Source organism: Nerophis ophidion, linkage group LG02, assembly GCF_033978795.1.
Source record: "Nerophis ophidion isolate RoL-2023_Sa linkage group LG02, RoL_Noph_v1.0, whole genome shotgun sequence".
Classification (NCBI taxonomy): domain Eukaryota; kingdom Metazoa; phylum Chordata; class Actinopteri; order Syngnathiformes; family Syngnathidae; genus Nerophis; species Nerophis ophidion.
The window spans coordinates 52,355,234-52,369,761 of NC_084612.1; the positions used below are offsets into that span (position 1 = coordinate 52,355,234).

At 42.2% G+C, this 14,528-nt stretch overlaps 1 protein-coding gene across 2 annotated transcripts in view; it reads right to left on the reverse strand.

Annotated features, from left to right (window-relative positions):
• hp1bp3 (heterochromatin protein 1, binding protein 3) overlaps nucleotides 1-13,065 on the reverse strand; it is a 49,993-nt gene extending 36,928 nt beyond the window's left edge. For both annotated transcript variants that reach the window (XM_061886262.1, XM_061886256.1), the window contains exons 1-4: nucleotides 12,903-13,065; nucleotides 12,406-12,489; nucleotides 500-665; nucleotides 113-205 (exon numbers count right to left, since the gene is read on the reverse strand). In XM_061886262.1, coding sequence (XP_061742246.1) covers nucleotides 113-205; nucleotides 500-665; nucleotides 12,406-12,489; nucleotides 12,903-13,050 — 491 coding nt within the window. In that variant the 5' untranslated portion in view covers nucleotides 13,051-13,065. The remainder of the gene's footprint in view (nucleotides 1-112; nucleotides 206-499; nucleotides 666-12,405; nucleotides 12,490-12,902) is intronic.
• Between the last annotated feature and the right edge of the window lie 1,463 nt (nucleotides 13,066-14,528).

The following is a 14,528-nucleotide window of genomic DNA, read 5'->3' on the forward strand; positions in this document are numbered from 1 at the left end:
CAAAAGAGGAGGGGCGCGGGGAGTGTAGGAGGCATTGAGTGTCATGCTCGGCGGCGGCCAGGAGCGATATTTCACTGTGATGGTCCCACCCTTATCTCTAGCGCATCCTCACCTTAGTAGGGGAACATAGCAGTGTGTTGCGCACTGGCCAGCCACGCAGTCCTTGCATTTGTCACTTCCGTTTGTCACCGACAGGGAAGACAAACTGAAAATTTGAGAACATCTTGTCTTAATGAGCGGATCAGTGGCTGACTGCTAGCGCTGACCAAGAACACAGTCAAGAACACGACTCAGTGACTAAGGACTAAATCATCGCCGTCCACTCCCACTTACTAGCAGCCAGTGGTAGCGGAAAAGGCAACGCCACATCCCGCAGAAGGGTGGGCGGCCTGCTGTTATCCAGCAGAGGTAAGGATCATGTGAGTAGATAAGTGCTATCAAAGTGAAATATCGCAGCGATCCCCCGTGTGACGGCTGGGCGGGCGCTCGTGGAGCTTACTCTTTTTTTTCTGGTCCCTCCTCGGCGGCCTCGTCGTCCGCCTTTTCGCCATTCTCCGCCGGCTCGCCATCGCTCCCCTTGGACTCGCCGGCATCAGCGGTCTTGGCGGAGGATGCAGGCTGCTCGCCGTCGGCGGACAGGGACTCGTCAGGAGTCTCTGCGGAATCTGGCGGTCACAAAACCGAGATTTCTCTTGATCTGCTGTTATTGTAGGGATTCTCATTGCTCTACGCTCATTTACATCTTCAGTATTCCCTCGCTACAACGCCGTTCACTTTACAGATATGTTTTGTGTGTCTCATTTTGTACAGTGCTTTTTTTTCCCCCAGCGTATGAATGCGCATTGTGTTCTGCGTCCTGATTGACAATGGTCTACTGTCCCTTAGCCAATCAATCATCTTCATGCCATGTGCCCTGCACACTACAGAATGCAAAAAAGTGGCTACAGCCCAGAGGAACTGTAAAATATGCCAGTCACTATTAATCATTTCTTACCGCTTAGCCTCATTATTTCTCAAATAAAAGTTTTGGCCTAAAACAAGTTTTAATATTAGGTTTCAATCTTTAATACAGTAGTGTACTGTAATTATTTTTAATTAATCCACGAACGTTTTAATTTTGAGAGTGTTTGAACAAAAGAAATGTGGGAAAATGTTAATGCCTGTCTGAGAAAAGTTTATTAGGTGTGTGGTTAGGAGTTTTACAGCCTTAAAACATATGAAACAAAGCATACTGCACATTATTGTAGAGACAAAACAATGTAAAAACTTAACCGGGTTTGCACATAAAGCGGGTATTTTTTTGGAACATAAGCCCTGCGTTTAACGAGGGAACTCTGTACAGCATTACACATGCTAGTACTGTGAGCAACCTTTGACAAAAAGAGGAAAGCTAACCAAAAAAAAAAAAAAAAAAAAAGACCGAGTGCTGCCACGCAAGCACGAAATGTATTTTTTTTTTTTTTTTTTAATCCAGATTACATTTCTACACTATATTTGACCTTTAAAATTTATTCTCATCCATCAACCTCTGTAGCACACAATGTTTACTGGATCATTTACTAACTTTATCATTGAAAATGTCAAATTCTATAACATGCATGCATTTGGCAACTCTATTCTGTAGCCACGGTCCCTCAAATAATACACTTCCTGTGTTGTGACCTCTGTCTTCATCAAAGAATACACCTTCTAGCTGGCTACTAATAAATACTTTACAACATGGGTGTCAAACGCCTGCACGCGGGCCATATTTGGCCCGCCGTGTAATTTCATTTGGCCCTTGAGGTAATATCAAATTAACATTAGAGCTGGCCCGCCGGTATTATACAGCTGCAACACTCCATTCACCGCTAATACTCATACTTGCCAACCCTGCAGATTTTCAGTTCCCCTCTCGTAAGTCTCCCGGGGCAACCATTCTCCCGATTTCTACCTAGACAACAATATTGGGGTCGTGCCTTAAAGGCACAGCATTTAGCATCCTCTACAACCGGTCGGCACGTTTGCTTTTCCTCCATACAAACAGCGTGCCGGCCACTGTCACATGATATACGCAGCTTCTAAACACACAAATGAATGCAAGGCATACTTGATCAACAGCCATACAGGTCACACTGAGGGTGGCCGCATAAACAACTTTAACACTGTTACAAATATGCGCCACACTGTGAAACCACACCAAACAAGAATGAAAACGTTGCTTGTTCCATATTCAGTGTTAAAGCAAATCAGTGTAGCAAACTGAGCAATAATTAAAGTTTTATTCATGCACTTTCTTTTGCTACTTCAAGCTTGAATATTTGATTCATTCATTATTGTTATTTTATTTTCAAATTTATTATTAGCCTGTGGAAAAAGTTTATTTTGATATTTAATTTAGAAGTAGGGCTGGGCGATATTGGCTTTTATTAATATCTCTATTTTTATGCTATGTCGCGATATATATCTCGATATTTTGCCTTAGCCTTGAATGAACACTTGATGCATATAATTACAGCAGTATTATGATTCTATGAGTCTACATTAAAACATTATTGTTCATACTGCATTAATATATGCTCATTTTAAACGTTCATGCAGAGATGGAAATCACAACTAAGTCAATTTACCAAAACTGTATTTATTAAATACCGTATTTTTCGGAGTATAAGTCGCACCTGCCGAAAATGCATAATAAAGAAGGGAAAAAACAGTCGCATTTTTGGGGAAAATTTATTTGATAGAACCTAACACCAAGAATAGACGTATGAAAGGCCATTTAAAATGAAGAAAGAATAGTGAACAACAGGCTGAATAAATGTACGTTATATGACGTATAAATAACCAACTGAGAAGGTGCCTGGTATGTCAACGTAACATATGGTAAGTCATTCAAATAACTATAACATATAGAACATGCTATACGTTTACCAAACAAACAAACAGTCACTCCTAATTGTTAAATCCGATGAAATCTTATTCATCTAGTATCTTACGTGAATGAGCTAAATAATACAATTTGATATTTTACGGTAATGTGTTAATAATTTCACACATAAGTCGCACACCCGGCCAAACTATGGAAAAAAACTGCGACTTATAGTCCGAAAAATACGGTACTCTTCATTCTCTCACGGGTGACTTTTTAAATTAAATAACAAATTAGTAGTACTGCTACCTTTTGTAGCGACACTTCTGCTGCATACTTTGCATATTGCTGTTTGTGCCAAACCACCGCCAAATGATGGACCCCCTGCTGTTTTTTTGGGGCATTAATTGTTCTTCCTCCATTTCCAGTTGTGATCAGTTTCGCACCTTCTCTCTCTGGTAATGTAACTCGCTCCGCTTGCACGACCTGCCTCAGCAAACGTTGCCCATGCTGCTACCTCTCTGCTCGGCTAGAGTGTTTGACGCTACACGCGCAACAGTAAGTGATGTATGTAAGAAGGTGGGCTTGTTTTACGTCTCTGTGAGAAGGAAAGACGAGAAGGAGTGAGAAACGCCTGTAGTGTAACGCCCGCAGCTAAAAGCAACTGCGTGAGAACGTATACTCTAATATTACGATATACCGTATTTCCTTGAATAGCCACCGGGGCGCTACTTAATTTAAAACCTCTTAACACTCCTGCGCTTATTCAAGGCATGCGGTAAAAGTAAGCAGGCGCTAATAATTATAAAACCTCTTCTCACCCCTGCGCTTACCAATGGCATTCAGTAAAAAATTGAGTGTGAAAAAAAAAAAAAGTGATTCTGCGGCCGCGGCCCGGTGGTTGGGGACCACTGTTCTACAACATGTCATCGCGCCCACCTTTACACCATTCTATCTGCATGCCGGTAGGACGCATGCATTTCACTGCTTCTCATACGAGATTGCAATGCATACTTGGTCAACAGCCATACAGTTTACACTGATGGTTGTGATATAAACAACTTTATTACTCTTACTAATATGCGCCACACTCTGTGAACCCTAACCAAACAAGAATAAACATTTCTGGAGAACATTGGCTCTGTAACACATTATAAACGCAACATAAGAATTACCTATATTATACACGTGCCCCCAAATCCGCCTACCTCAACAGTGTAAATAGCGGGTGTATAATATAGCCAAGAGTCATGGATGCATTGGAATTCTGGGTAATTCTTATGTTGCGTTTATAATATGTTACAGAGCCAATGTTCTCCAGAAATGTGTTTGGTTAGGGTTCACAGAGTGTGGCGCATATTAGTAAGAGTGTTCAAGTTGTTTTATATCACAACAATCAGTGTGTTCTGTATGGCTGTGGAACAAGCCCCTGGTTTACACATTGTAAAAGCAAAAACAACCTCCTCCACCATTTCAAAAATGACGGCAGGGGAAGCGTCACTCGCGACGTCGCGAATTTGACCCGGCGCTTATAAATTTGGGGAGCGAGTTTTACCCGGCAGTAATTCTAGGCAGGCGCATATTACATCCCCGGCGGACATTCAAGGAAATACGGTAAACATTTTCTATATCGCACAGAGGCAAACCCGTGATATATCGTTTATATCGCCCAGCCCTACTCAGAAGGCTGCAAATAGAAAAGAGGCATTCCATTTTTATTTAAATTTTATTTGATATCCCTTGTCGAGGCGGCTGATCGAAGCTGTGGCCGCAAGGTAGTTGGTGCCTGTCGGGGTGGCAATCCTAAAACCCCCTGGTGGACACCAGCGGTGAGGGATGCCGTCAAGCTGAAGAAGGAGTCCTATCGGGTCCTTTTGGCTGTGGACAGGTACCGACAGCCGCACACCGCTTGGCCTTCGGCGGTCGCGGAGGCAAAAACTCGGACATGGGAGGAGTTCGGGGAAGCCATGGAAAACAACTTCCGGACGGCTTCTGGAGCACCGCCCGCCGCCTCAGGAAGGGGAAGCAGTGCACTATCAACACCGTGTATGGTGCGGATGGTGTTCTGCTGACCTCAACTGCGGATGTTGTGGATAGGTGGAAGGAATACTTCGAAGACCTCCTCAATCCCACCAACACGTCTTCCTATGAGGAAGCAGTGCTTGGGGAATCTGTGGTGGACTCTCTATTTCTGGGGCTGAGGTCGCTGAGGTAGTTAAAAAGCTCCTCGGTGGCAAGGCCCCGGGGGTGGACGAGATCCGCCCGGAGTTCCTTAAGGCTCTGGATGCTGTGGGGCTGTCTTGGTTGACAAGACTCTGCAGCATCGCGTGGACATCGGGGGCGGTACCTCTGGATTGGCAGACCGGGGTGGTGGTCTCTCTCTTTAAGAAGGGGGACCGGAGGGTGTGTTCCAACTATCGTGGGATCACACTCCTCAGCCTTCCCGGTAAGGTTTATTCAGGTGTACTGGAGAGGAGGCTACACCGGATAGTCGAACCTCGGATTCAGGAGGAGCAGTGTGGTTTTCGTCCTGATCGTGAAACTGTGGACCAGCTCTATACTCTCGGCAGGGTTCTTGAGGGTGCATGGGAGTTTGCACAACCAGTCTACATGTGCTTTGTGGACTTGGAGAAGGCATTCAACTGTGTCCCTCGGGAAGTCCTGTGGGGGGTGCTCAGAGAGTATGGGGTATCGGACTGTCTTATTGTGGCGGTCCGCTCCCTGTACGATCAGTGCCAGAGCTTGGTCCACATTGCCGGCAGTAAGTCGAACACATTTCCAGTGAGGGTTGGACTCCCCCAAGGCTGTCCTTTGTCACCGATTCTGTTCATAACTTTTATGGACAGAATTTCTAGGCGCAACCAAGGCCTTGAGGGGTTCCGGTTTGGTGACCGCAGGATTAGGTCTCTGCTTTTTGCAGATGATGTGGTCCTGATGGCTTCATCTGACCGGGATCTTCAGCTCTCACTGGATCGGTTTGCAGCAGAGTGTGAAGCGACCGGAATGAGAATCAGCACCTCCAAGTCCGAGTCCATGGTTCTCGCCCGGAAAAGGGTGGAATGCCATCTCCGGGTTGGGGAGGAGACCCTGCCCCAAGTGGAGGAGTTCAAGTACCTAGGAGTCTTGTTCACGAGTGAGGGAAGAGTGGATCGTGAGATCGACAGGCGGATCCGTGTGGCGTCTTCAGTAATGCGGACGTTGTACCGAGCCGTTGTGGTGAAGAAGGAGCTGAGTCGGAAGGCAAAGCTCTCAATTTACCGGTCCATCTACGTTCCCATCCTCACCTATGGTCATGAGCTTTGGGTCATGACCGAAAGGATAAGATTACGGGTACAAGCGGCCGAAATTAGTTTCCTCCGCCGGGTGGCGGGACTCTCCCTTAGAGATAGGGTGAGAAGCTCTGCCATCCGGGAGGAATTCAAAGTAAAGCCGCTGCTCCTTCACATCGAGAGGAGCCAGATGAGGTGGTTCGGGCATCTGGTCAGGATGCCACCCGAACGCCTCCCGAGGGAGGTGTTTGGGGCACGTCCAACCGGTAGGAGGCCACGGGGAAGACCCAGGACACGTTGGGAAGACTATGTCTCCTGGCTGGCCTGGGAACGCCTCAGGATCCCCCGGGAAGAGCAAGACGAAGTGGCCGGTGAGAGGGAAGTCTGGGCTTCCCTGCTTAGGCTGTTGCCCACGCGACCCGACCTCGGATAAGCGGAGGAAGATGGATGGATTGATATCCCTTTGATATTTTTGAATTTTTTGAAACTCGATTTTGCATGTCACTGTAAAGTTATATAAGCCTTGCTTCTTCAATATTCAATGCAAAACTTGTTTGGGTCCCTACTAAAAGGTTAATTTGTTCAACCTTGGCCCGCAGCTTTGTTCAGTTTTAAATTTTGGCCCACTCTGTATTTGAGTTTGACACCCTTGCTCTACAACTAACAGTATTTGGACTGAAATCATCCAAACAGGATGAGCAGCAAAAAAGAAAGTTGTCAACCATGTAGCTCAGAGTTAACAGTGGCGACAAGAAAGCTAGCTAGATGATGCTAACTATGCTAGCTTGTATTGGTGTTCCTGATCGCCAATTACCTGCGGCTGAGGAGTGAGTGTGTTCAACACATTTTGTTTGAATCCTATTTTTTTGGTATTTTATTAACGTGTAAGTGATATTATCACACGAAAATAAATGTATTGTATTTCCGTGTTTTTGCTGACATTCCTGTAGTCGCCTGGTCTGCAGCTTGTTTTTTTTTTATTGCAGGCACGTGATTTGAACTGAATGAAAGACTGAAAATAAGCAAGCCTGGGGCTGCAGGTCCTCTGATTGCAATTATGGTTCGTCGCTTCCAAACAACAGTACTGTGATACGTTCTGAGGCCTAATCGGAATACTCCCACTTCTTTCTTGTCTCAGCTTAAACACTCGGTTGTTCGCACTCATGCCAATCAAGTGGTGTCCGATTTCTCCATCAGGTAAGTGGGGAGGCCCAAGTTTTAGGTCTGCACTGCCCTCAAAAAGAGATATCGCCAGCTATACAGCTAAGACATGAATTACAAAGAGTTTGACTTAAAAAAAACAGATAAAACAAACAGCAGATTCCGTAAAACCTACCCGGAACTTACGTATAATCACTTCTGTCAACTCAACTTTTTTTGTTTAGGAAACGTGGGACAAGAAGCGACATGTTTTATGCAGCACTAATGTGGTTAATTTCCAGTAATTTCAGAATCCCCTTTAATACATGTCTTAGAAGAGCGCAGACATTTGCATTTCAAAATCTAATAAATCTTAATTTTATAACTTTATGGACTAAACACGTCGTAAGGTTTCCTCCTGCGAAACCCTGAAGTATTGCGAACATTTAAATAAAAACAATTCCAAGCTCCATGTAATTTTATAGTTTGAACATTTTTCAAGATGGCTGACATTTCTTCCTGGAGGTTACAGAAAGTAAGAGAACGTGTGAGCTGCTGCCTGCTCTTCTTTACTTATACTATAAGTCTCCTATTTGTCAATGTTTGGATTTTTGGCAGGGATATATGTTCCGTCATCTCACCATGTATGATTTATTTCCTGATACATTGAAAATATGGGTTATTGTGCTGCAGTGCTCTTCTGTCTTGTTAATAGTTAAAAAAACTAAACAATTGTGCTATGGCGCCATGTTTGGACAAGTTTGCTCACTGCAGGTACTGCAAAGCCATTCTGTTTACTTTTCCCCCCCTTTTAAGCCTTCTGTAAATACAGTTCCTGTTCGGTCTTCTAGACATCTATAGTATTTCTACTCGTATGGCTTCTTCATCACTCCAAGCAACGTTTGGAAACTTTACAATATACCTAAAACAATTCATACTGACTAAACTATCCCATGTGTGATCTCTGTAGGAGTGTTTTCACGCATATTTGTACCTGGTATCAAATAGTAATGAAGCTAGCTTTGTTAGCATTAGCTAACATGTTTATGAGTGTCTGTGTTATTAGTATGATTAACTTTCAATGGCATTCTTTTTTTATTGTTTCAGTTTCACAAATTCCTTAGTAAATTTACCAAAACATCACCGTGGAGTTATTGAGGTTCTTTAGATGATTGGACAGCTAGCTTGCGCAGCTAATGGGTCAATAACGATGACTTGTGTTTTACTTGGACAGTTTTACTGCCGTGTTACAGACAGTTTGGAAACAAGGTATGTAAATAAACATTTACAAAATATTTCTGTGTATATAACTACATTTCACAATGTATATATTTGCAGCTTGTAGTCCGGTGCGGTTAGGATAGGATTTTTTCTTGTAAAATTTAAATATCTCGGTGTTCTCTACAGTGTGGAAAATACTGCAACATAGGGCTGGGCGATATACACGATACAACTCTGTGCGATATAGAAAATGACTATCGTGATATTCGAGTATACGTTCTCACGCAGTTGCTTTTAGCTGCGGGCATTACATGACAGGCTCTCCTCGCTCTTTCCTGTGTCTCCTCACAGACAAGCGCACTTTCTTACATACGTCACATACTGTCATGCCATACGTCACACACGTATACGCCCTCGCCCAGCAGAGAGGTAGCAGCATGGGTAATGTTAGCTGTGATGCTAGCCAAGCCATGCGATTGGTAATACGAGAGAAAGGTGTGAATAAAGGAAGAATTAATTCCCAATAAAAACAGCAGGGGGTCCATCGTCTGGCGGTAGTTTGGCTTCAAGTGGGAATATGTCGAACAGACAACTGTAATTTGTCAAGTGTTGGCCAAAAGCGTTGCTATAAAAAGTAGCATCACTGCTAATATGTAGCATCATTTAAACTACCACATAGCAAAGGACGAATACTATTTGATTTCCTATTATGAAGCTCATTTATATTTGACACTTAAAATGTCAATCTTGCACTTTCTGTTTTGGAAATCACATGAATGTTTGTGCAACTGCTTTATAACTTTAATAAATACAGTTTTGGTGAACTGACTTAATTGTGATTTCCTTCTCTGCATGAAAGTTTAAAAGCATATATTATTGCAGTATGAACAAGAATGTTTTAATGTAGACACATAGAATCATCAACTGTTCATTTAAGGCCAAGGCAAAATACTGAGATATATATCGTATATCGCGATATGGCCTAAAAATATCGAGATATTAAAAAAGGCCATATCGCCCAGCCCTACTGCAAGATTTGTATATTTTAGGAATAAGATTCAATTCACACAAAAACTCAACTTTTAGGCACGCAACTAGTGCATAACACAAGGACCACCTGTATTTACCTTTGCACCTTAGGTTACTATTGCACAAAAACAAGGTCCCTATAGGACTGGGTTAATTTAAAACAATTGTACATAAGATATACAAGTAGGGGGTTCCTGCTCCGAGTCTACTTCAGTCTAGGGGCCCCTGGTCGGGAAAATGTCAAAAACCCAGGTTATAAAAAGGACAGGGGTCAAACGCAAGACCCGGGGGCCAGACATGGCCCGCCACATCAATTTAGACACCCCACAAAAGCCTGCAAAAAATGTGTCAATTAAGTACTTCAAAGTAAAAGTATTTAAAATAAATAAAAATACAACTAAATAAATCCCAAAAAATAAAGTACTGCATCTTTTTTATTCGATGTATTTGCTGACAACTTTGACATTGTTTTTTTTTTTAATTTTGTTATCTGATTATGTGACTAATATACCATATTACAAAGCAGGTTATCCATTAATGTGTATGTAAAATAAAAAATCAATGCATAAGCAATTGTGTAATAACATTACAAGGTGATTATACATTTAGAATAATATATATTGACTCTCACAGGCAGCCATGACTTAAGATGTGGCCCTCAATGGAGATGCGTTTGACACTCTGGGACCCACCGACATGGATGATGAGCGCTGGTCTGTTATTTTTGTCCAGTGAATTTGCGTTTCTATGACATTTGCAGCATTTTCCTGTTGCATTTGTTTCATCTTTGGATTTTGCGTCATTCCAGTAGTCGGAGCTTTTTGCTTGATTTGTCACCATAAAAATATAAAAAGCCTGTGCGTCGATTCAATTATGGTGTTCATGTTTTACAAAAAAAATTTAATGTTTCCTGCTTTTAGTGTGCGCATGAAAACACACCATGTCATGTAATAATACAAAAATCATGACTAGTGTTTAGTTTCGGTCAAACTTCCAGACTAGCTGCATTTATTTGGTTGTCTAATTTTGAAAGTTGTGAAGTTAAACATTGTTCACATCCCCCAGGAGTGCCTCAACTTGGAAATTCCCAGGTCTGGTTACTCAAAGTGTCAGTAACGCGCAACATTTTACATCTCAGGATGATGATACAAAATGAAGTTGTGTTTTGATATATTTACTTATAGTTTTGTTTGTTTGTATACTTAGCTGTCCTCATAATGTTGAAATATGAAGCCAATCTGTGCATCAAAACATCTTTTTGTGCTGGCTAAAACTGTTGAGGCCGCCGCCATGAGAATCCAGGAAAAACACTCCACTGCGGTCAGACAGTATAAAAATTCAACGACAATTATTCGCTCTACTCAAGACGTTTTTGAACCATTCAGTTTGTATTCACAACGGTACACCGCAAGTGTGCTCATGTCGCTATTTAACAAAATACATTTAAAAAAAAAATGTCATTCAGTGATTTTCTTTGGGTTACTTTTTAATTCATGCATTTTTCGACTTATTTTGAATTTCATTTTGCAAAATATAGGTCACACATTTCTCTATTGTTTTTAACGCAAGTGTGTCAAACTTTTTTTTATTGAGGGCCGCATGCAACAGTGAATATGAATATAAATGTTCATTAACCTTGTTACACAATTTGCATAATTTAAAGACTACATGCATTTCATCAGAAAGAGCTTTTAATATATTCACCTTTACTTTGCAGTCCAATCATCAAAATAAAAAGGTTTTGCTATCGCATCAGATCCGAAGATTTAACAAGTTCTAAGAGGACTACAAAGGTAGCGACATCTTTTGCGGGACTAGCGTCTAAAGCTCATTGGAGTTGTGGTCCAAAAGCAAATTTAGCTTCAAGTTGTTACGCTTGACATAAATGATAATGACACCCTATTAAATAAAGGAAACAGTCGCAAACCAAACTACAAAAATGTTTTCATTATGTTTTTCTGGGTAAACTGCAACTATTAAGGAATTTTCCAAATTCCTCAGCTACATTAAACGCCAAATTGAGTCAGCTTGATTGCATATTTGCTGTTTCGGCTGCCATGCGACTTTTTATTTGAGTTTTTAGCTTTACAGAACCTGTGAGAAAGAGGCAAAAAGTTTTGGTGTGAATATTACAACGAAAGGTTAAGAATTTTTTTTTAAAGTAGCAGCAGCTTCTCTCAAATTGCTAGCTTTTTATGGTGCTTTTGTGGAAAAAGGCCCCAGCCATCTTTGCTGTGTGGGATGAGTGTGTAAACTACATGCCAAAGTCAAGGCCCGGGGGCCAAATATGGCACATCGCAAGATTTAAATTAGCCTGCTATGTCATTTTATGTGGTCCTGCATCATTTTAAGCGGCCCGCCACATCATATGTGCCAGGGATACATCATTTTAAGTAATATGCCACTGGACGTCGCATATCACATAAAATTACTTTGAATCATGCAGCCGACCAGATTTGGTCCCCGGGCCTAGAGTTTTACACTTGTTTCTTAATGGGTAATTCAAGAATAAAAAGCCACTGATCCTTTAATTAAAAACATGTGTAGCGACAATAATATTTGACCTATCACAATGGTTTATTGGAAAGTTTTTTCCATGGTGTTTATAAAAATAGTATCAGTTGCTTTGATAAATTTGGTATTTCAAGTTGTTGTCATGTATTTAATGACTAAAGCATAGTTTTGGGTAAACCTTCCAGACTATCTGCATTTAAATTGGTCGCCTAGTTTAAATATGTCAATTTAAGACGCCAGATAGCATTCCAAACAGCAAAACTGGGATTTGTTTGGCGCAAACTTGTGAGACCGCGAAAGCAGCAGCCATGTTTAAGCTAAGGAGCCTCTGGTGCGTTCACGGGCACTTGGTTCAGCTCAATGGACGTCCTCGACCGACCTCACCTGTCTCTGCTGTAGCCGAGAAGGACTGCTTCTCCAAAGTCGGAGTCGCTGTTGCTCGGCGAATCGGCATTGCGGGGGGTTGACCTGGAAGGTGAAGATTCAAAAAAGCAACACATGAGAACGCCGGGAAAGAGCGCTGGTTCGAGGCCCTCGGCCTGAACAGACAACCCCACATTCATTCACTGCGGCCCGCATCGTTTCATGGGGCGGGAAACTGCACCGGGGTGGACTAAAAAAAGAGGGAAGTCCCAAATAGACGCTGCTAGTCGAAACTGTTAGTCTAGTGCACTCTGTGCCATTGTGGTCCGACTCAAGAAAATTTCGCCATTTTGTCCACTGGTTACCGTGCCACACAAACACACACACACTATACTCACACACACAGCGATGATGATGGCGTCGAGTAAGAGCGAAAAATGCATTTATTTCACCGGCTCGTGTGCATAAACTCCCCCTTAGCCGAACGACGACGCACTCGGCGCGCAATGCAAACTTACCGTGGACTTTGAGGCGAGAAGAGAGATAGTCACCAATTTGAATTTCTGCACGATCCTTTATTTCGATTCCTCTGTTTACGAGCCCCGCCCCGTTCGAGCCGTTGGTGACGTCACAGCATCTCGCGCAAGCACGTCCGCCGACTGTCATGGCTGCCGCGAGGTTCCTTTGTTGTTTCCATCGAAGCCAATATGGAGCATGGATGGTAACATGGAGCATGCGTGGTTAAACGGGGCTGTTGGCAAGCATAAAGACGAACAAAAACAACGGGGGAGGGTTTCAGTTTAAGTCCAATTATCAAAATAAAAAGGTTTTGCTATCGCATCCGACCCGAGGATATAACAATTACTATGTTCTTAAGGAATTAATTGATTAACGTGTACCCCAACTTGAACAAGGTGAAAAACGTATTGGGGTGTTACCATTTAGTGGTCAATTGTACAGAATATGTACTGTACTATGCAATCTACAAATACAAGTCTCAATCAATCAATCAAAAGGACTACAAAGATGGCGACGTGTTAAAACTGATGGGAGTAGTGGTCCAAAATTAAATTTAAAGGCCTACTGAAATGAGATTTTCTTATTCAAACGGGGATAGCAGGTCCATTCTATGTGTCATACTTGATCATTTCGCGATATTGCCATATTTTTGCTGAAAGGATTTAGTATAGAACATCCATGATAAAGTTCGCAACTTTCGGTGCCAAGAGAAATGCCCTGCCTCTACTGGCAGTCGCAGACGATGACGTCACACGTGTGGGGGCTCCTCACATATTCCCATTTATTTTAATGGGAGCCTCCAACAAAAAGTGCTATTCGTACCGAGAAACTGACAATTTCCCCATTAATTTGAGCGAGAATGAAAGATTTGTGTTTGAGGATATTGATAGCAACGGACTAGAAAAAGAAAAAAAAAAGTTAAATAAAAAAAAAAAGCTGATTGCATTGGGACGGGTTCCGATATTTTTAGACACATTTTCTAGGTTAATTCTGGGAAATCCCTTAGCTTTCTATTGTGTTGCTAGTGTTTTAGTGAGTTAAATAGTACCTGATAGTCAGAAGGGTGTCTCCACGGGTGTCTTGACGCGCAGTGTCTCAGGGGAGTCGACGGCAGCTATGGACGGCACAAGCTTAGCTTTTCTCCGGTAAGAACTAACTTTTTAACCACAATTTTCTCACCGAAACCTGCTGGTTGACATTCGGTAGGGATCCATAGGAAAGTTTCACCTCCAGGAATTTTAAACAAGGAATCACCGTGTGTTTGTGTGGCTAAAGGCTAAAGCTTCCCCACTCCATCTTTCTACTGTGACTTCTCCAATATTAATTTAACAAATTGCAAAAGATTCAGCAACACAGATGTCCAAAATACTGTATATTTATGCCGTTAAAGCAGACGACTTTTAGCTGTGTGTGTGTGCAGCACTCATATTCCTAAGAGCCCGTGACGTCTTACGTGCACGTCATCATTACACAACGTTTTCAACAAGAAACTCCCGGGAAATTTAAAATTGCAATTTAGTAAACTGAAAATGTGTTGCAATGTTAATATTTCATCATTGATATATAAACTATCAGACTGGGTTTCAGTAGGCCTTTAACTCCAAGTTGTTACTCTTGACATAATA